Below are 19725 nucleotides of genomic sequence, written 5' to 3' on the forward strand. Positions count from 1 at the left end.
TTTGGCCTCCTGTCATTACTTGCTACAGTAGCCAAATGTGCCGTCACATGCTGCGACCATACCATAACGCTGCATCATTCTGTAGTATGCAAAGTCATAGCCTCCTCTATACTCACAAAGCCTGGCAGTTTGACGACGGAGCCATAGAGTGCCCGGTTGCATATTTGGACCGTGAGGATCTGGTAGCACAAGGCATCGAAGAGCCATTTCTCGGGGAACCTGGACGTCAGCGCACAGCTTTTGCAGCGGCAAAGACCCGAAACACACTTGTTCAGTCGGGAGAAGTGTTTCGACGTCTCGCCACAGTGGGGCGCCAGTCACGTCGCTTTCCTCTCATCCGTTGTCTGCCGCTCCACCTTTTACATTTTGACAGCCGCTTCTCGTGGCGATCTGCCAGGCTTTTTCAGTATATAGGAGGCTATGGCAAAGTGCCAGTTCGTCTGCTTCTTGTGCAGAGGTTGCTGCGATGCGAGAATGCCGAGCTCCGATTGGAAGCATAGTGGGTAGACCTCAAGGCAGCTGGCATTGAAGCCTACCCACTATACCCGTTCCAATAAGAACCAGTCAGAGATTGGCATTTTGATGTCAACGCAACCCCTGCGCAAGAAGCAGACGAACTTGCGTTCCGCACGGGCAGTGGGGGGACCACTTTGTTTAACTGTGCCGAGGCTCACTTTTACAGCACTTGAGCATGTCTTCTTTTTTTGGATACTGGACCATACGTTTCAGGCATCGATGACAGGACAACCGATGCAGATGATCGGACATTAAGCATATGCTACATCATAGTCTTTTTTACCAGCACTTGCATAGTTACTCGACTTTTCGTGTACCGTTTTACCTGGATGTTACATTGAATATGTTAAAGGGGCCCTGCAAGGACTTTTTACTGGTTTTTAATTTGCACCGAACCTGAGCGCACTGAACGTAGTAACTTAGCGAAACTTTTCTTTTCGCGAAATTCGCTTTATTTTAAAAGTTATAGGCAATTTAGAATTACAAAAACAAGCAAAAAATAACCTCCTTCATGACGTCGTAGGTCCTGGCTTGAGTGGCCGTGAACTAGAGGAGGAATAGTGAGCTCATGGAGCGCTCACGGCCGCCGCACTCCGTGTCGACGGCGCGAGAGGGCGCCACTAAAGCATGTTCTCGATAGGCTGTATGCAGCGGGCAGCCAAAGCGGCTTTAATTGCATTTGCTGCATGATTAAACACTAATTCGGCATGACACTTCATTGGACACGAACGACAGCAAACACGGGGTAAAGATTGGTTCAGAATGGGAGTCACTTCGCGCTGCCATACCGCGAAACGGCCAAACCGCAAGGCAATGCCTCTCGCCGAAGGCCTTCGGAACGCTCGGAGCCGGTCGGATCCTCCTGTCCATACGACTGCAGCGCCACCGCGTACATCCGGGATTTTTTCCGTGTCGGCGCCTTATCCCACTACTCCTTTCTAGTATGCGCCGCCTTTTCCACTGCTTGGCGGCGGGTATGTCGACGGGCGATTTCTTGTTTCCATACTTTATAAACTGCATTTCTTTCTTTTTTTCATCGATAATAGTGAACAAAGACTACTTTTATAAATAATTGAAACGGTTCGCACCACTTATATTTTGTATTTCGACCAAAAAGAAGTTTTTAGCAGCTCTGACCAGTAGTAAGCCCAGGACCAAAGACGTCACATTTTGCGCGCTTTCGGTACCGCGGGTCGCCCTTGTCGGTGGAGGAGGTTTCCATGTCGTCCGGTTAAAATATGGCGCACTGATATTAAGCTACTCTTACCGTGCCCGCTGGCTTGCCCGAACCCCAAGAGACGTGGAAACCGCATAAAAGGTAGACGCTTAAATATGATTGCAGGGCCCCTTTAAGAGCTGATTTCGAAAACAAAAAAAAAACACCAGCGTTGCAGAAAAAAAATTTTCTACCCTACTTTTTTTTTCCTCGTTGACCTGTAATACAACTGCACTGAACGGTCCTTAGGGTTGTTCCTTTCTGTCAGAACCACATTTCTTGCCCCATTCCCTTCTCTTAGCTATAACAGCATTACTGGAAAAAATGTTTCTCATTCATAACTTACAATATTTTCTTCAGTATTTATATAGTCACCTAACAACACAAGCCCGATAAACACTGAATTCTCCCCGGCATTGAAGTTAAAGACCAAAAAACACAGACTTGAAGGGAAAAACATAAACGCCAATAACCTACAAATTTGAAAAAAAAAATAAAAAATGACAACACAGAATTTGTTATGGAGAATGGAATGTACAGTAAAACCTCGTTATAACAAAGTTGAAGGAGCGGTCGTAGTTATTTCGTTATAACCATTAGTTTGTTATAGCCAATGTCCATTTCTCCATACTATTAGCAAGCAAGGGGAATTATGATTGCTTTGTTATATCCATTAGTTTGTTATATCCCATTTTGTTATAACGAGGTTTTACTGTATTAGAAACTGCAAATTTGCTCTTTTTACCCCGTTAACTGCATTTGTTGGTACGTCAAGCTGTAGTCTTATCGAAGTAGTGCCGTGCTGCATCGCAGCCAAAAGTGTCTGCACTCCGTCTCAGATGTACAGTAAAACCTCGTTATAACAAAATGGGATATAACAAACTAATGGATATAACAAAATAATCATAATTCCCCTTGATTGCTATAGTGGGAAGAAATAGATATTGGCTATAACAAACCAATGGTTATAACAAAACAATTATGACCGCTCCTTCAACTTTGTTATAACGAGGTTTTACTGTAGCATGCAACACCATTAAAGTTATTGATGCGAGCACGCAATTCTGTCTAGAGCGTCTTGCACACGCTCTCAGGCAAAGAGGCCACCAGACTTAGCCACACGTTCGCACCAACAGTTTTGAAAGCATTGCATGACATGTGGAGCAGGGTATAGCTCCAAATGCGACAAGACAACGCAAGGCAGAACACATAAAAGACACGTCTCATAAAATTACACATCCCTTTAATCCATCACATTCGTATTGCATACTCGCTACCAATAAATATTTATTCAAACTAGCTCCTTCGTGGCGACGTCACTTAGCAAAAACGGGTCCGTCAAACATTGTAAATTTTTCGCAATTGCCGGAAATTCGCAGGTTTTCGTGGGGGATATTTTTTTTTCTCTCCCTCTTCCCTTCTAAGTTTTGCGGTTGCAGGAGAGATGCCGGCCGCGGCTGGGGTGTGCAACTTATTTACAGAAAGCGAACAAGCGTGTTCCGGTTTGCCGAGGGATCTGGCCCGCTGATTCCGCTTGCAATGAAATGGGGTGCGACTTGCAAAAAGTGCAATGAAGTTTAAAAAGCGACGTTACCGGTTTTCCGGGCCAGTCGCCAACCGATGTTGATGAGGAAAACAATGATAGCGAAGAAACGTCCCATCTGCAAGACTTCTCAAACAAAGAGCGCAGGTAAGAAAAACCGACTCGTCCCCATACACTAGCTGGTACATAATGGTAATAGTCTTGTAAACAATGTGCGTGGCAACAAGAGCTTTTTTGTCTCTTCTCGTGGTCAAATTGTGGTTCTTTGCCGCCTCGCGTCCGGTTTGCGCAACGAGTGAGCCGGCAGTTGCGTCACGCCACCGAAGGACGTTAAAAGCGTGAATGAAATGTTACATTTTAACACAAAAACTGTACAAAAACGAGTGTTCGTTTAATGGCAATACGAGCGTCTTCTTGCTTCGGCTCTCCCCAACGAAGCGTTCGAGCACCCGCAAAGAAACTTACGTTCCTCTGCGTCTTTGGAGGGGAAAAAAGAAAAAAAGGGCAAGCGATATAAAACGGTGGCTTCGCAATACTTTGACGATCGAAACACGAGACAAGTCTGGTGCAAACGTGGTTAGGAGAGAAAAAAACAAATGTGCAAAGACCCGCAGCCGCGACTTTTTAACGTTCGGCAGATGGAACGCGGGATGAGGAAGAAGGCACTTTTCGTGACAGACTTTCACACCGAGACGAGGTAGTCTTTCCCGCCGCACAGTTTTTGGTCCGGAGGGTCGGACGAAACAGTTGTCCGTGCACTGGCACTCCGTTCCGTTGGCCCCGCACGCAGCACAGACAATGTTCTGCACGCGTGCACATACACACGTTGCCCTAGTTGAAGGTGGAACATCACTCGTCGGGGGTGGCTGGCTGTGGCGCGGCGGGCGCCGTGGTGTGCGCGCTTGCCACCAGGGTTCCCGAAGACGTCGCCTTGTTAGAGACCGCTGGGGAGGCGGGGGCGGTCTTGGCGAGGGGCGGCCTCGCCGTGGCGATGAGGGGGAGGTCGTCTTCGTCCGACGAGCTCTCGGGTCCCGTCCACAGGCGGTCCCCCCGGCCGTTTTCGCGCGGGAATGCGGCGGGGTTGGCAGAGACTGCGCTCGTGGGATCTCGTCCGTTTTCGTGACGCGCCAAGTGGCTGGTTAGTTGGAGCGGGCCGGCGAGGCGCGGTCGTTTCGGCTCGCTGGGGCTGCAGGACCGCTCGCCGTCTTGATGATGATGTTGCTGCTGCTGTTGCTGCAGCTGCTGCTGTTGAGAGTTCTCTTGCTCGTCGAGGAAACGGTCCATGTAGTCCCTGCAGGGTTGACAGAGTATGAGGCACGGCATAAAGGTTTGGGCTGTCCCGTTGAGGCATAGGAGTTGCTTTTGCGACACCTTCAATCCAAGAATGAGTGCCCCCCACATGCCTCCAAGAACGACAACATGGAATTAACGGGACATGCTTATCGGAAAACCTCGTGCTCGGCTTGCACGTAAAGGAAATCTAACGGAAGCGTTCTGTCCGACCCCGGGGTTCTCAAAACTCCCTGATCTCAAGAAGCATCGATCCACCTGGAAAGGCAGCCGAGGAACCTATTCCCGGTCTTGGCATTCATGTGATAAGGCAGTGCAGAAGCTTGCAGGCCTGGTAAGCAATGATGCACATACTAGTGCACTTATAGATCAATGGGTGGCTCAGATCTCCTTACATGGCACCTAAACTGGAAAGAAACTTTACTTAATGACGGGGATAGTCGAGGAAAATCGTGACGACCCTGTTGGGTAATTTGGGGGACACCTGGGTTCCTCGGAATCCAGTATTCGTGGTCTGGCCAACGTGACTTTCCTTTATAACGATGTAGGAAGGGCAGGACGTCACTTTGGAACTCCCAAAAACAAATGTCGGAAAGTAAAACGAGAATATGCTCACACAGGCCTGCCGAAAAAAAACAACAGAAGATGTGTACATCCGCAGACAATAAAAGTAAAACGCACAAAGGCACTCCGTTGCTCGCACTGGTGCAACTACTACCTCAGAGGACGGCATGTAAAATGTGCTCTGGTACAACAAATCCTCCAAGTCGCCATGCTAACCCGGATCAAACGTCCAGATTTCTTTTGTCTGCAACTGTACGAAGGAACATTGCTTTATACGGATGAACACTTACGTGGTCCCGGGGTGGAGGGCGTACTTCTTCTTCTCGAGCCGAACCTTGCTAGCGAAGATGTCGTGCCGCTCCGTCTTCTTCCACAGGTAGTAGAAATGGACCAGCTCCGCCACCGACCGCGTCCTCACCTGCATTCGCATGCGCCAGACCTGAGTGCGTGTTGATGACGAGGACGACGAAGTGCACGTTCGTGTCGACCTGTCTTCCGACAGGCGGCTGTGTCGTCGATGCCGCAAACTAACCCCGGTGTCAACAGGAAGATGCAGAACCGCTTATTGGGGCCGAATTGGAGTAGAAATCCGCACGAGTTGGTTCGTGGCGTTGAAAAGCAGCTAGTAGATCGGCAGCGAAGCGTGCAACAACAGACAGAGTGAAAAGTGCGGACAAAACGAGTGCCGTTTCGTCCACTTCATCCTTGTTTAGCCTTTATTGAAAGTAATTCCTCAAAGCTGCGTCGGCAGCAAAGTACTAGTGCAACTTTTTATGCCGTGGACAACAACATAAACTACTGACAAAAGCACACTTGCATTACAAATAGAACTTACAAAACCCAACAGTCTTAGGATGATGTAGATTATCCAGAGCAGTGGTTTTCAACCATTGATGTTGCGCAGACCCCTTTGTGGGTCGGCAGAGATGATGGAGGACCCCGTTCGTGGTGGGGGAAGGGAAAGGTTAATTATGATAATGGTTTAATGAACGGATATAACTATAGGCTGTGTAAAGTAGGCTTTTCTCATTGACAAAGACTACAAAACTCACCCGAAAATTGGAATGTTTCTTCTCAATTTGAAAAACTACAACTTTTATTGATAAGCTTGACTGATGGGGCAGGGCTTCACAGACCCCTAGGATGCTTCAGCAGACCCAAAGGGGACTGAAGGGGTCCGCAGACCCCCATTTGAGAATCACTGATCCAAAAAATGCAATAAAAAGGAAAAAAAAAAAGTTCTAAAACTAAACAAACGATGCCTCTGCATAGTCTGCTTACTGTTTTGTCCCTAGTGACAGGTGGACTCCTCTCTTTTTTTTTTATTTAAGTGTTTTTCTTATAAGCATGATGGCATGAAACAGACAACATGCAGGTTTAGGCCATGTTCCTTATCTTGACAAGATCCAAGTTACTCCCGAAGGTTATATAGCATGGTAACACAGACAGAGAGACTCTGGACACAAGTAGGCTTTCGAGCCAAAGTACAAATCCCATGCTCTGGAGGTAGATAGAGTAAATTGTGGAACTCGGCCTTATAGGCAGACGAAGAAATAAGCAGACGCCTTTGCTTCGTCTGCTCATTGGCAGTAGACGTTTCCACGTGCACTCGGTTGGTCCCTGCCCGGTTGGGTGCCCACCTTGTGCAGCTGTATGAGGTGGAAGTCTTTGCCGTAGAGGCGCAGCCCGCTCTCGAAGCTCCGGCATTCTTCCTCGGACCACAGGCTCATCTCTGGGGAGGGGCAGAGCGGGGCCCGCTCGAGCACTTGGGCCTCAGGGGACCCCGCCCCCGAAACCCGACCCCTCCCGTGCACCGCCTCGGGGTCCCCGCCGCCGGGGACGGGCCGGCGGGCAACCCTGGGGGATTGCTGCAAGGGGGGTTCGTCGAGGCACGCACCCGAGGGGAGCGCTGGATTCATGCGCCGCCGCCGCAGGGCCTCCTCCACGTTGTGGCCGCACTGGAGCAGCAGGTACAGCGCCTGCTTCCGGGAGACGCCGAGAGGGCCGCATCAGCCATCGCGCCATTGCATAGCACGGTGTCGCACGACATGGCGGAATGCGACGTGCTGTCGCATTAAGGATGGTTCAGATAGTTGCAACCGACTACGACCTAGTCCAACAAAACGGGGTTTTAAGCCGCTTACAACCGCCATTGATGCTGGGCGGCACGGTTGTAAGCCGTAACAAGAGGCTTAAAAACCGGTCCTGTCGGACTCGGTCGTAGTCTGTTGCAACAGTGTGAACAAGCCTTTACACGGTGTGGCACGATTCGGCACCATGCGATGCAGAATCGCAGGACACATCGTCACATTATGCAGGATGGCACAACCCAGCGCCAAGTGACACACCATCGTTTGATGCAACATCATGTGACATGCCATCATGTGACACAGCGTCATAAGGCTCTCATGTTGCAGTGCCACGTGACATACCACTGCACAACGCAGCACCACTTGACACACCGTTGTGCTATACAGCATCACGTGACGTGCCATTGAGCGACGCAGCACGACGAGACACGCATCGCAGAAAACACGGTGCTTTAAAGTTTTTAACGTTCCGAGACGAAGCTTGGGAGTTTTCGTGCTCTGGGAACATTCAGGTGATCTAGTAGCCAAACAGCTCATTACAGTGCCTGAAATGAGTCTCGAGCTGGTGTGTTCAGCATCTCACAGGGCCTATGCACTCGAGTAACCTCCAAATGGCAACACTGAGCTCCTAGCAACCCAGGGGTTCCCTTAGAGGGGCACTGACAGCCCAAAGGTTATTTTTTTGTTGAGTCGTAGCTTGTGTAGACCCACCTGTTCGTCGTCTCGCGTGTGACATCCGACGGGCAAGGATCCGTAGCCGACGGCGTTGCCAGTGGGCTCCTGAGCCGTCGAAAGGTAGTCCTCCACTGAAAAGAAAGTGCGGACCCCGTCGGAAAAAAGAAGACAGATGACGACGAAGAGCGCTAAATTGGACCACGTCGACCCGTGCAACACCTCCACCGCTCCACCGAAGCTCCCCCTACCGTCCGTGTCGGAAATCTTGGCGGGGTCCCACAGCAGACGGTCCTCGTTCTCGTAGGCTGCGGGACGGGCACAAAAGAAAAACGAGAAAGATGTGACCTTCGAGCTGGGGGGGCTCCATGGTGTAAGACAAATATACCGCGATACCATTAGCCTACTTAAAATCGAAAGTGAATCGAGTGAAAAGGTAGGAGTAAACTAACTTTCAAAGTGCAATAAAAAAAGTTTGAAAAAAAAAAAAAAATGCTAGCTTTAGATTTTGTGATTTGCGAAACTTGTGTGATTGCAGGGCGAGGCGACGAACCGAGGACGACTGTCCTTCCCAGTCTGCAATGTTCTTGGCTAAGTAACACCAGGTCCCTGCAATTACTAGAAATGGCCAATATATTGGGGTGTCCCAAGAAATAGCAAATCGCGCTAAAAATAGGTGAGTATTATCTTTCAGGGTTGGGGCACCTCTCAGGATATTACGGTAGGGTCCTTCATTTTCGGGTTTTACATTTTAAAGAAAAGGGGGTGGGGGAGGGCGGGTAAAAATCTTGTGCTTTAATCCAAAATGGTGATCAGAAAGAACTGTTTTCTTATTTGACTATTTTGAAATTCGAGTTTCTCGGGTTATATTTTAGAAACATCCAAATATAAGAATTTATAGACGCTTTCAGCGAGTCAGTTATTCGAGCTGCCACCAGTCGGCGCGCCCTTCGCGCGCTTTCCGGTCCGCCATAGCCGACCTTCAGTTCCTCGCCGTTCAGGGGGGTGTAAAGGTGGGTGAGGAGGAGTGGCAAATCCCGTGTGCCGACACCCGGGGTCCCGAGTGAACGATCGCAAAAGAGAGCGACAGAACACGAGAGAAAGAAAGCAACGTTGCCATGGTAAACGCGAAGAGTGAAAACTCTCAGCAATATAAACAGTGATAATTTAACGTTGTAAACTAAATTCTGAGCTATTCTAAGGTTTATAAAAAGCAATAAAGTCATTACGCTGCATTAACTTCCCTTCTGTCGAAATCTCGGAAATCTGGTGGTTGCGCAGTTTCGTATTCCTCAACCGCGCCCACCCGCACCCCACCGGCCAAGCCGGATACAGTAAAACCTCGTTATAACAAAGTTGAAGGAGCGGTCGTAATTATTTCGTTATAGCCATTAGTTTGTTATAGCCAATGTCCATTTCTTCGCACTATTAGCAAGCAAGGGGAATTATGATTGCTTTGTTATATCCATTAATTTGTTATATCCCGTTTTGTTATAACGAGGTTTTACTGTATATGGTTTAGTTTAGCGTTAACGCGAGGCCGTACATCTGCGCGCTATGCAAAAAGAAAGCTTCGAAAGGAACGCGAATATCTTTCCACCGTGGACTTCAACAATCCACAGTTTGTGGATTGTTGAAGTTCACGAAACTGCTCTGATGATGTAACCGTGTTTGGGACCCCGAGGGTCTGCCTGCATGATCCGCTGCTTGCGGCAGCCAGAATGTATGGGAAAATGGCGGACCTTTTCCTCTAGAGTTAGTATGTATGATCTCTATGTCGCCGTTGCTCCGCGTTGTATGCTGCACAGGCCACTACCGGAGCCTCGTTTTCGTGTTTTTTTACGTTTCGCGTTGAAATTTTGTATTTTCTATAGGTCTTTTCTATACTAAGGACTTATATTTAATCATTTGATATTTATATTTCGACATAGCTCTTGTATTTTCTTAGTTATGGAGTGGAATCGGACAGCGAATGGGTTGACGATACAAGATTATGAGGCTTCAATGACCATGTAAGTTCATCTCATTCTTACGTTTTGGTCGCTAATAAAGGGAAGTCAACACTATTGCGACATATGTGAATTGCAACTGACGCAGTGAGGCTATTGCAGTCGTGCTTCTCGCTGCATGCGCACGCTCGTTTCTGTAAAGTCGACCCGCATCTAAGCGATTTAGCGTGCGACGAGACGAGCAGCGGAGAGTTTTCACTGTCGCCCGTCGCATTGCTCGGTTTTGGGATTTCTAGAAAACGTCGCTCACCGTCTTGGTCGCTTGCTTCGTCGCTTCCATGCGGTCTGCCTCGTCGCGCGACCGACTGAGCGACAGCAAAGCGGGTAGCCGTCGCTTATCTGGTCGCTCGCCAAATCGCTTACATACGGTTTATACTCAATTAATTCCCATTCACACTGCACTGAAGCATTGGCGCCTCGATATTAAGTATACACCGCATGCAAGCGATTCGGCGAGCAACGAGACACGCGACGGTGACCCGCTTCGCTGTCGCTCGGGCAGTCGCGCGACGAGGCAAACCGCATGGAAGCGACAGGAGCAAGTGACCAAGACGGTGAGCGACGTTTTCTAGAAACCCAAAAAACCGAGCGATGCAAAAGGCGACAGTGAGAAATCTTCGTCGCTGACTCTCGTCGTTGTCGCCGTCGCTCGTTTCGTCGCACGCTAAATCGCTTACATGCGGGTCGGCTTTGCAGAAACGAGCGTGCGCATGCAGCGAGAAGGACTGCGATAGCCTCACTGCGTCAGTTGAAATTTGCATATGTCGCAATGGTGTTGACTGCCCTTTATTAGCGACAAAAACGTTAGAATGGGATGAACTTACATCGTCTCTAAAGCCATAATCTTGTATCGTCGATCCATTCGTTGTCCGATTCCATTTCATAAATAAGAAAATACAAGAGCTAATGTTGACATATAGATACCAAATGATTAAATGAAAGCCCAAAATATCGAAAATACCTAAAGAAAACACACGATTTCAACGCGGGACGTAAAAAAAACGCGAAAACAAAGCTCCGGTAGTGGCCGGTGCAGCACACAACGCGGAGGAACGGCGAGAAACTGAAGGGCGGCTATGGCGGCAGGGTCACATGACGCCAAGATGGCGGCGCCCATGAAATGTCACCTGAAAGGGTCTATAGGTTTTAATACATATATTATTTCAAATAAAGTACTGTATACAAGATAGCATTGAAACATGGAAAGGGCTCACATGGGTTTTTAAATTTTTCGTAAATCCCTCTTGCTTATATAATATTCTGCATGCACAGCATCCCTGTCTTCATCCTAGACCTGTCCGGTTTTTGAAAAAACATTCTCTCAGCATTACAGCGTACATACATTTGAAATTAGTTAATTCTCACTCCTCTTTTTTTTTTTTTTATGCTAATTAAAACGGAAAAAAAGAGAAGGGCAAAGGATACTTCACAATGAACACAAAGGCAACATTTGAGGGCTCGACCTACGTCACTGCAGTCCAGTGAATCCAAAAAGAATCTAGGATTGTTTCAGAGGTCTGGAGCCAGTGCCATACGTGTCCCTACCAACTTTCTGCTCCCTAGAAAGTATTTTCGGAGCACAGCAATTTGGAAAATGCTGAAATTTGATTTTTGAATGCAGGAAAAAAAAAATCGGGTTCAACACGATTGTTGAAAAACATGTCCAGGGGTGTAACATCGGGAACCGTTAGATTTTACCCGAAAATGAAGGACCCTAGACACATAGGTATGGACACCGTGCTCGTCGCAGCAGCCAGATAAAATCTGGTCACCCCGAATTACTGGTCACCCCGAATTAAAGGCTCCAAGGGGGGGGGGGGAGCTCACAAAGAGAGTGACAAAACTTGCGATAAGTGAGTCTTCACAACAGGCGATGTACATCTGAAATTTGCACACCGTGGATTAAGGCGTCTAAAACGGGAAAAGATTACTGCAAACCATAATTTGCAGTCCCCCATCCTTTTTTTAAACAGAAAATAAAGGACGACCATGTTACAAAACACATTCTCGGTATAAGTGTTTCAGACATCAAGGAAGAAAACACGAAGGCAGGAAGACGAACACTAACTTCGAACTATAATCGTCAAGTTGTGTTTCCCTTTGAGTTTTCCTCCTCGGCGTGCGAGATCCGCCACCGACGTGCTCGTTGCGTGTTCAAAGTGTTTCAGCTCTTGGAGGCCGTGGCACAGTTTCGAGAGAAGAGACCATCTCACCTGGCGCGTCGTCGTATTTACAGAGGCCGACCGGGATGGTGGCCTGGTATTCCGAGCCCACCTGTATCGTCTGCAAACGAAAGCCGCCGGAACGCAGAGGTTGAGGCACAGATTGGTCACTAGCCCAGAGCGACATTTCCTCTCGAAGGCAGGAATAAGGCCAGCGCCCTTCGAGGTTAGCGGGCCCAGAGCAAGACACTGTGCGTGCGTTCGGAATGCAGCGAAGTACGGTTTCACGGCGTGACCGGTGCTGGACGCCAAAGGATGGAACCGGGGAAAGGGATTTTCGCTTTAGACGAAAGGACGCCCACCACATTTTACGTGTATCGAGCGATTTTGCAGAATTTCAATGGCGTCTCTTGACCTTTAAACCGAAGACTGCGATTGTAGAACATTCGTTTCTTAAAAAATAAATGAATAAAAAGAAACATATGCATTTGAGTTTTGAGTGCAAATCGGTTGGTTCGTCCCCAGGATTATGAAATTCTTCCAACATGATTTGGATACTGATTACAATGAGCCTATGTACAGTTTGTCCCCCCAAAAACTTTGCACTGATTTTTTCACTGCAGAACAAGATATGCGTCGACGAACGCTCATTCTCCGCCCAAATATAGCGCTAGAAGTCCGAAGCAGGTGCCCAAGCTTCAAAACCATTTGTTATCTAATTGAAAAGTTTTAAGTGGTTTTCTGAAAATTCCAGTGGACAAATGAGGCCCGCTTTCACCGAATGGCACCATTCAGCTTCATGTATTCGAGAGCTCAGGGGGCCGCCATTTTCCCATTGAAAATTTAAGAAAATAACGGGTCAGTTTTGAAACTTTGCATTCTTGTTCAGACCGTTAGGGCTACATCTGGGAGGAGAATGAGCGTTCGTCGACGCATAGTTTATTTTTGCGGTGAAAGAAACTTTAATTTTTTTCGGATGGCACCCTGTATAAATTAAACTTGGGGTTCACGCATCGTGTCTTGCACTAAGGGAGGTGGCTAGTGCAGGAAGCCAGTAGCACTAAATGGATTCTTTCTCTTCTCTAGAAACAAAGAAAATAAAAACAAAGATTCTAATGTTTTTCAGCTTTTAAACACAATTCAATGAGGATGCCAACGTTAACCTGCAATGCCCTTTTCCACGGCACCACGACAGTGTCCAATCCGACAGGCCAGCAATGGTGTAAAATCAACCAGTTTGTGATCGACAGATTTTTACTATGCACGATAAAAAAGGTTAGGATGCCTCGCTCACACGCTGCGACTCCCAACATAAAATTGCCGAGAAGTTAATGGTGCAGCGGAAGCAAGCCTAAACCCAGACCCTTCACAACGACTCTGCGGAATCGCGGTAATCCCACGAAACATCGCCAACGTTTCCCCTCGTCTGCTCCACAATAATTGGCGTAAAATTCTCCAAGCTTCAAGCTCTTTGAACGTCATAGTTGCTTAGCGCGATCCCTTTTAACGTTTCGGTGCAGCTTTCCGATCGCCAACATCTCTGAGGGCTTTCGAGGGGAAGAAAAGAGGAGGAGAAGGAAAAAGCGCAGCTCCAGTACCTGATGGGGCACTCTGGCGTAAGCAGGTCCCAACAGGTTTACATCGTTAAAGTTTTCGTTCTGCAAAAAGAAGAGGGGGAGGGAGGGAGAAAGGCCGTCTGCAATGACGCAAGCGCATCCGAAGCTTCCAAAGCGCCACCAAACGCCGTGGGCACCGGAAACGCAAAGCGATTGCCTTGTGTGTGCCGGAAATAGCTATCTACCTAGTGAACCAGTAAGCAGAGGGAAACCCATCGCTGGATGCCATTTATGGGATGTTTACCACACTCACATTTTTTCAATTTACAATCTTTCTAGACTACCATCCAACAATCTTAGTTGGGTTTCTAAAGTAATTAGATAAGGCAGAGGTGCCTAAAGCTGTCGGCACTGACAACAGCACTCTGTGTGACAATGTGTTGAGGTAAGGGGAAGGCAAGATAAACATGGCAGCCAGCTTGACTGAGCTGAGCAGAGGCAGTGGCATGCTTAGAGATGGAGTTCTGCTCTTTCACATGTGCATGTGGGGGCAACTTGGGGGCAACTTTCAGGAAAGTCCCCTCTCTTCCCACATTTTCCCAACTGAGTAACGCCTTTGTGCATATTCCCTAGCGCCTACCTCAATGTCTCAAAGTTTATACTGAAAACACACCTTACATTTTTTGGGGAAGCTGCTAACTTTTCCCACACTCACCTTCTTTCTCGGCGTTTCTTATGGCTACCCGAGCAACTTCCCCCCTCCCCTCCACTGTTGCCGCGGGAAGCTCCCAATTCCACGGCATTTCCCCAACTCTCGCATGTTCCAGGCAAGTCCCTAGTTTTCTCCAATTTCCCCAACTCTGTCAAACCTATGTGACAATTCTCTAGCACATTCCCCCCCCCCCCCCCCCCCCCCCCTTTATCGAGCTTTCTTCTGCTATTGGCCAACGCAGTAATTGTTTTCCCAAACACAGGTTCTCCGTGCCACTGCACGGATAATCGGCACCTTTTTCTTATCGCCGTGGTAACGGGAACTCGCGTTTCTGGTGTTTCCACGGTGCTTGGCGGAGGGGTGAGCGGAGAAAGGCAAAGAATTCCGCCACTCGGATTACGTGAGCGAAAATGTGACTGCGCTCACCTTTTTCCAGTACTCCTCAATGGTGAAGTCCTCGTCGGAGTCCGAATTGGACGATTCACTCGCGTGGGAAACGGCTAGGGATGAAGGGGGTTCAAACGAGAAACGAATCAGGGCATCAGGCATCACCAGAGGCATCCTACCGATTTCGGAAAAAAAAAAAAAATAAGTGAGGTAACCGACGCATTGCTAGACTAGAAATTTTGTTCCGAAACTGAAACCGCAGGAACAATAAACTAGAAAGTAGATGTTGGAGGTCACTGCTGCTGTGTTTCTGCAGTCGATAAATGCCGAACTTGCAAAATAAACTTCGGTCTTGTGACAGTTTTGTTAAAAACATTATAAGGTACAACAATAAGGAAGGCTAAGTATATCGGCAGCCATGGTAGCGTTAATGGGAGAAATAATTAAATTATGCAAAATTTGCAGCGGGTTTGAATGTATTCGAAGCGGTGCAAGGTTCAGTCAATACAAACGCTCTGTTCATCCATCTGTGAAGAACAAGGATCAAGTGAGAAAGCAACCTGAGGATGGGTCACACTAGAACCGTAAATGTTAAACATTATTTTTATGCACATTTGATAAATCAAATAATGTGAAAGAGCACCAATTCCTACATTCTGCATTGATCAAATCGTGCCATTTTTCGACCGCAGAAGCGAGTTTTTCACACGCACGTGCAAGACGAAAGACAATTAAGACGTGTTTTGCGGCCACGAAACACTAAAAAGATTATGTGTGCTGTTCTCGTTCGGAACTAGCCGATGTGCAGACACTCAACGATGTGATTCAAAGCAATCCAGCACGACAGCACACGGCAAACAGTGGCTCCCGTGAGCCAATGCGACACCTCTCCACGGGAGGATTCCACTACAATGGTAGAATGTCACATGCCTTGCTCTAACTAGCTGGACGCGGACATAGATTTCGCCGTTTGCCAAGTTATGTCAATCGAAGTACAGAAAACGCCCCTCCAGAAAAGTGCGTTGAACTCACAGCGGAGCAGGTGCGCCGTGGAAGTGGTCCGGTGCTCCCTCCGTGGTGGAGGAGGTGCCGTGGGCGCTGGCGGTGGTGGGGTCCGGCTCACAACGGGCGGCGGCGTCTTGGTGGCGGTGGCCGCCTTCGGTTCCGCTTCTTTTACCGGAGGCGGGGGCGCGGGGGGTGCCACCACCACTTTCGCCGGCGGAACGGTCTCGACGCGAGGTGCCACCTTCTCGGCCTCTCCTTCATTCTCTTCCTCTTCCTCCTCCTCTTCTTCCTCGTCGTCTTCCTCCGACTCCGAATCTGCGTCGACGGCTTTTTCGCCGTCTTTGTAGCCGAACATGGCCAGCAAGTCTTCCAGCGGCATCTCTCCTTCCTGGGGCAATTGAAGAAAAGGAATGCGCATAAAGCACTAATTGTTTAAGGGTTGCGGAACGCCTCGTTCATACTCGAGCCACTGAACGAGCTTCGCTTAGGGTCAGCACTGTGTCCCTCATTTTTCTCGTGGGTGCCGCCATTTTTGTGCTTAATGCAGAGAAGGCACAATTGGCAGACATTGCAATACAATATATGCAACTTCCCGAGGTATAAATATGGCGTAGGGAGCCTCGGCCGACGTCGTCATGCTCTGTCGACGACAGTTTTAACATTTCTAGAAGAGGGAAAAGCGCTTACTACGATCTCAGACGGGGCTTCAGATAAACTGCCAACAATGATTTTGAGCACAAAGACGGCGGCAGAGGAGCCTAAGAGGGGAAGCCGAAGATATCCAACTCAAATCTGATACAACGGCAGAAGTGTTATTACTTTGGAAGATCTTTTCTACGTGGACACCGTCATGTTAAATCGCGGAGCTTTAGACATGCACGAAAACGTCCTTCTGCTCTCGCCACGCCACTGGGAGCAGCTCACGTTCTAATTGCGACCGTCTATCACTCTTGTTTTGCCTTTTATATATTATTTTACTCGTCCCGGGTTGTAATGCCGGGGAAAACCTTGCAGACGAAGCACGAAAGCGGGCCCCACCTTCTGGAGGGTGTTCAGCTCGTCGTCGCTGGCGTCGCTCTCCAGGGCTTCCTCTTCGTCGAGCGTCTTCTCGTCGTCGTACTCATCGACCAGCATCTCCGCAGACGGGTCAAAGTCTTGGTCGCTGTCTGAGACGTTGTTCGAAACACGTTCTCGGTTCTCGGCGCTTTGGGCACTCCTCGGCGGACTGTCGGAAGAGGACTTACCTGCCGACGGGTCGCCTGGGTTGGGCTGCAAAGACGGACGTTCCAATCAGTCAAGAACCGTTTGAGGGAATGAATGTACGCTGGGAACATCTGTCGGGAAAGCCGATGCCTGACACATCCTCTTTTCTCAGAAAAAAACAAGTCTGTTGGTCTTGAGCGCGACGGTCGTAGGAGTTCGTTTCTTACTTTATGGTCTTTCATTTCTTTCTGACAAGTTATGCCCCCCCCCCCCCCCCCCCCCCCCCCCCCCCCCCCCCCCCCCCCCCCCCCCCCCCCCCCCCAAAACGCAGTTATTAACAATGCAAGTGTTGCTGTGGTTGGCTGTCCATGGTTGGTCAAGCACTTAGAAGGTGTTGGTTTAAGAATGTGATGACTGCAAGCTTCCACTGTGTTTCTAACACTCTCCATAGAACTTCTTGTTCGAAACTTAAAGATAAGTAGGATTTCACATTCTCGGAGTTTATTTTTTGCTGAAAATGCAGTTTAGTGGAGTTTATTTTTGTTTGATTCCCAATTCTTTGAAATTTGAAGCTAAATTTTGCACTGCTTTTTATTTTTTATAAATAAATAAAAATATACGGATGTAAATGTACACTAGATTAAAGAGAACGAGCTTGTATCATTAATAATTCTTCAGCTGGATTTAAGGTTGGCACCATTGCCATCGCCAATACTCATTTGTCTTGCTGGCAAAAGTTGCAATCAAGTGTTGCTTTGGTAAATGTTGATACCTTAAAATCAATAAACTCCTTGAGGTGGTCGCTCGGATGCTGGTAATCAGCCCATCCTATCCATCAACCTACCCCGCGGCTGCGCAGGGTGGTGGTACAGGATGTAATATAGAAGCTAAAGTTGAGGCTTGGGCAAGTTGGTACATACTTCAGAATAAAAAACAGCGCGGAAAGACGAGGACCAGACAAAGAAGTGACACGGACGTAGCGCTACGTCCGTGTCACTTCATTGCCACAGCGCTACGTCCGTGTCACTTCTTTGTCTGGTCTTCGTCTTTCCGCGCTGTTTTTATTCCAAAGTAATAGAGAAGCTTCAACTGCCCACCTCCTCTTTACCCTTCTATAAAATCTCTATGGTTCACAGCTTTCAGTGTTACAAAAACCGGAAGTGGCCTTTGTCATGAACCAAAAGAACAATGACCCGTTGTTCTGAACGAAACCTGACGAGATGAGCAGTAAGATTCCCTTTGTCAATGGCCCGATATTTTAAAGGAAACTGGGGTGGCATTTTCTCACGACAACTGACCAAACCTAAAATACCGTCTTTTCCTTCTTCTGGCATTGGTACATTGAAATTCTTAATTTATCAGATAAAGCCAAATTGACGAAAATTTTACTGGCAGACGTTCTTCCGAGTTTTTCAGATTTATCCGAAGACACAGAACCCTAATGAGAAGTAACCGAGATTACAACTTGCGACCTCACAGTGAGGCAAATAGAGGTTGTGACACCAATAAGAGGGCGCCACCGAAACATCTCGATGCCAATACTCCGTCTAACCTTACAATGGATCACAGCAGATGCTATGAGCTACTGGAGCTAATCCATTGCTGTGCGAGTGTCACATGACCTTGGGGAGAGGCACAGCGACATGCAGGGCACAGTCGCGCGAGTTGTTCACGGAGCTGGAATGGCTCGCAGCAACCGCTGCGGCCCATTGTAAAGTGAAACAGAGTTTAGAGTTCAGCGGTACTCCCTCCACAGAGAATACTTTAGCCAAATGAAGCAGACCAGAAAAGTGCTTCTAGACATTAATTCCCAAACTAGTAAACGTAGCCCTATATGCAAAAGGTCGGTTTATTTGCTATCCGATAACCAACATGTAACAACTGTAATCAGTTCCTTTCCCGATTCCGCCAGCCAAACAGACGATAATACGCCACACGAAGGTAACCAAGCACGAAAGCACTTCGTGTAAGGAAACAAATATCAGCTTCTAGGAATGTGCGCGATTGATATCCGATTTGAACTTCAAACAATCCTCTATCAGTTAGCTTAACTTTCAGTGACGGGCGCCAATATGCGTAGATAGCAGCCGATATCTAAGTATTCGCGAGGATCATTGCTTCGTTTCAATATAAAAGCACCACTCTCTCACGAGCCGTGGAAGTGTGGTTATCACGTCGCGAGAAACACGGCGAACGCGTTATCGCCCGTTTTTACGTTCCCGAGGGCAGGCGTCAGAAGTTTAGGATGCCGTGACACTATCGGGGAGCAGTGTTGACCCAGCATTGGCAATATTGAACCCACCGTCAACTTGAAACGACAAGTGAAGCTCCACAAACAAAACTGGATGTTGACATCGCGAAGCGCGCGCTTGTCAACGCGTTTGAGAAGTCATCACGGGTAGAGCCCGCCCTAGGAACAGGACGACTGGCAGTCGAAAAAGCGACGTTGACACAAAACGAGTTCGGAGCGCGGCGGCGGGATTTTGAGTCGACGGTGAGGTTTCAAATTCGGTCAATGTTTCGGGGACCAACCCTAGTGACAAGCTAGACAAAAACAAAAAAAGGCGCGCGATAACGCGGCAAGCGCAGCTTCGCGCTCGGGCTCACCGCCGTGGAACGGTTTCGCAACATCTACGCTGACCGTTCGAATTTCCAGAATGGGACGATTCCGACCACAAGTGACAGAAAAATCGCGATAAACTGTAAGAATTAGTTAGTAAATAATGGGTACGAACCTCAGCCATTTTGCCCGCTGTCGTCCCAGCAACCGACGCTCGGAGGCGCCACGCGTCGTCGCCTC

General features: G+C 48.3%; 1 protein-coding gene across 14 annotated transcripts; it reads right to left on the reverse strand.

The window, feature by feature from the left end:
- Positions 1–2958: 2958 nt before the first annotated feature.
- Positions 2959–19715, reverse strand: LOC8051127 (mesoderm induction early response protein 1). Of its 14 annotated transcripts, none has more exons than XM_040499968.2 (13): positions 19661–19710; positions 16967–16991; positions 16761–16888; positions 15750–16110; positions 14757–14830; positions 13661–13720; positions 12114–12183; positions 8143–8199; positions 7931–8025; positions 7027–7108; positions 6770–6861; positions 5420–5547; positions 2959–4566 (listed from the first exon to the last, which is right to left on the reverse strand). In XM_040499968.2, the coding sequence occupies exons 1-13, from the start codon at positions 19667–19669 to the stop codon at positions 4125–4127; spliced, it is 1623 nt and encodes a 540-aa protein (XP_040355902.1). In that variant the 5' UTR covers positions 19670–19710; the 3' UTR covers positions 2959–4124. The 14 variants fall into 14 exon arrangements, with proteins under 14 accessions (XP_040355902.1, XP_040355901.1, XP_029847963.2 ...); XM_040499967.2 differs by having other exon boundaries at positions 7027–7111; XM_029992103.3 differs by having other exon boundaries at positions 16761–16991; positions 19661–19715.
- Between the last annotated feature and the right edge of the window lie 10 nt (positions 19716–19725).

The sequence above is a fragment of the Ixodes scapularis genome, unplaced genomic scaffold (genome assembly GCF_016920785.2).
Source record: "Ixodes scapularis isolate PalLabHiFi unplaced genomic scaffold, ASM1692078v2 PGA_scaffold12__126_contigs__length_90152505, whole genome shotgun sequence".
NCBI lineage: Eukaryota > Metazoa > Arthropoda > Arachnida > Ixodida > Ixodidae > Ixodes > Ixodes scapularis.

Excerpts from the sequence above, each read along its gene's own strand:
- LOC8051127 (XM_040499959.2), bottom strand. Across the intron at positions 16,111-16,760 it reads AGCTGAACACCCTCCAGAAG|GAAGGAGAGATGCCGCTGGA; the intron begins GTGGGGCCCGCT and ends CAATTGCCCCAG. Across the intron at positions 7,109-7,930 it reads ACACGCGAGACGACGAACAG|GCGCTGTACCTGCTGCTCCA; the intron begins GTGGGTCTACAC and ends TCCCGGAAGCAG.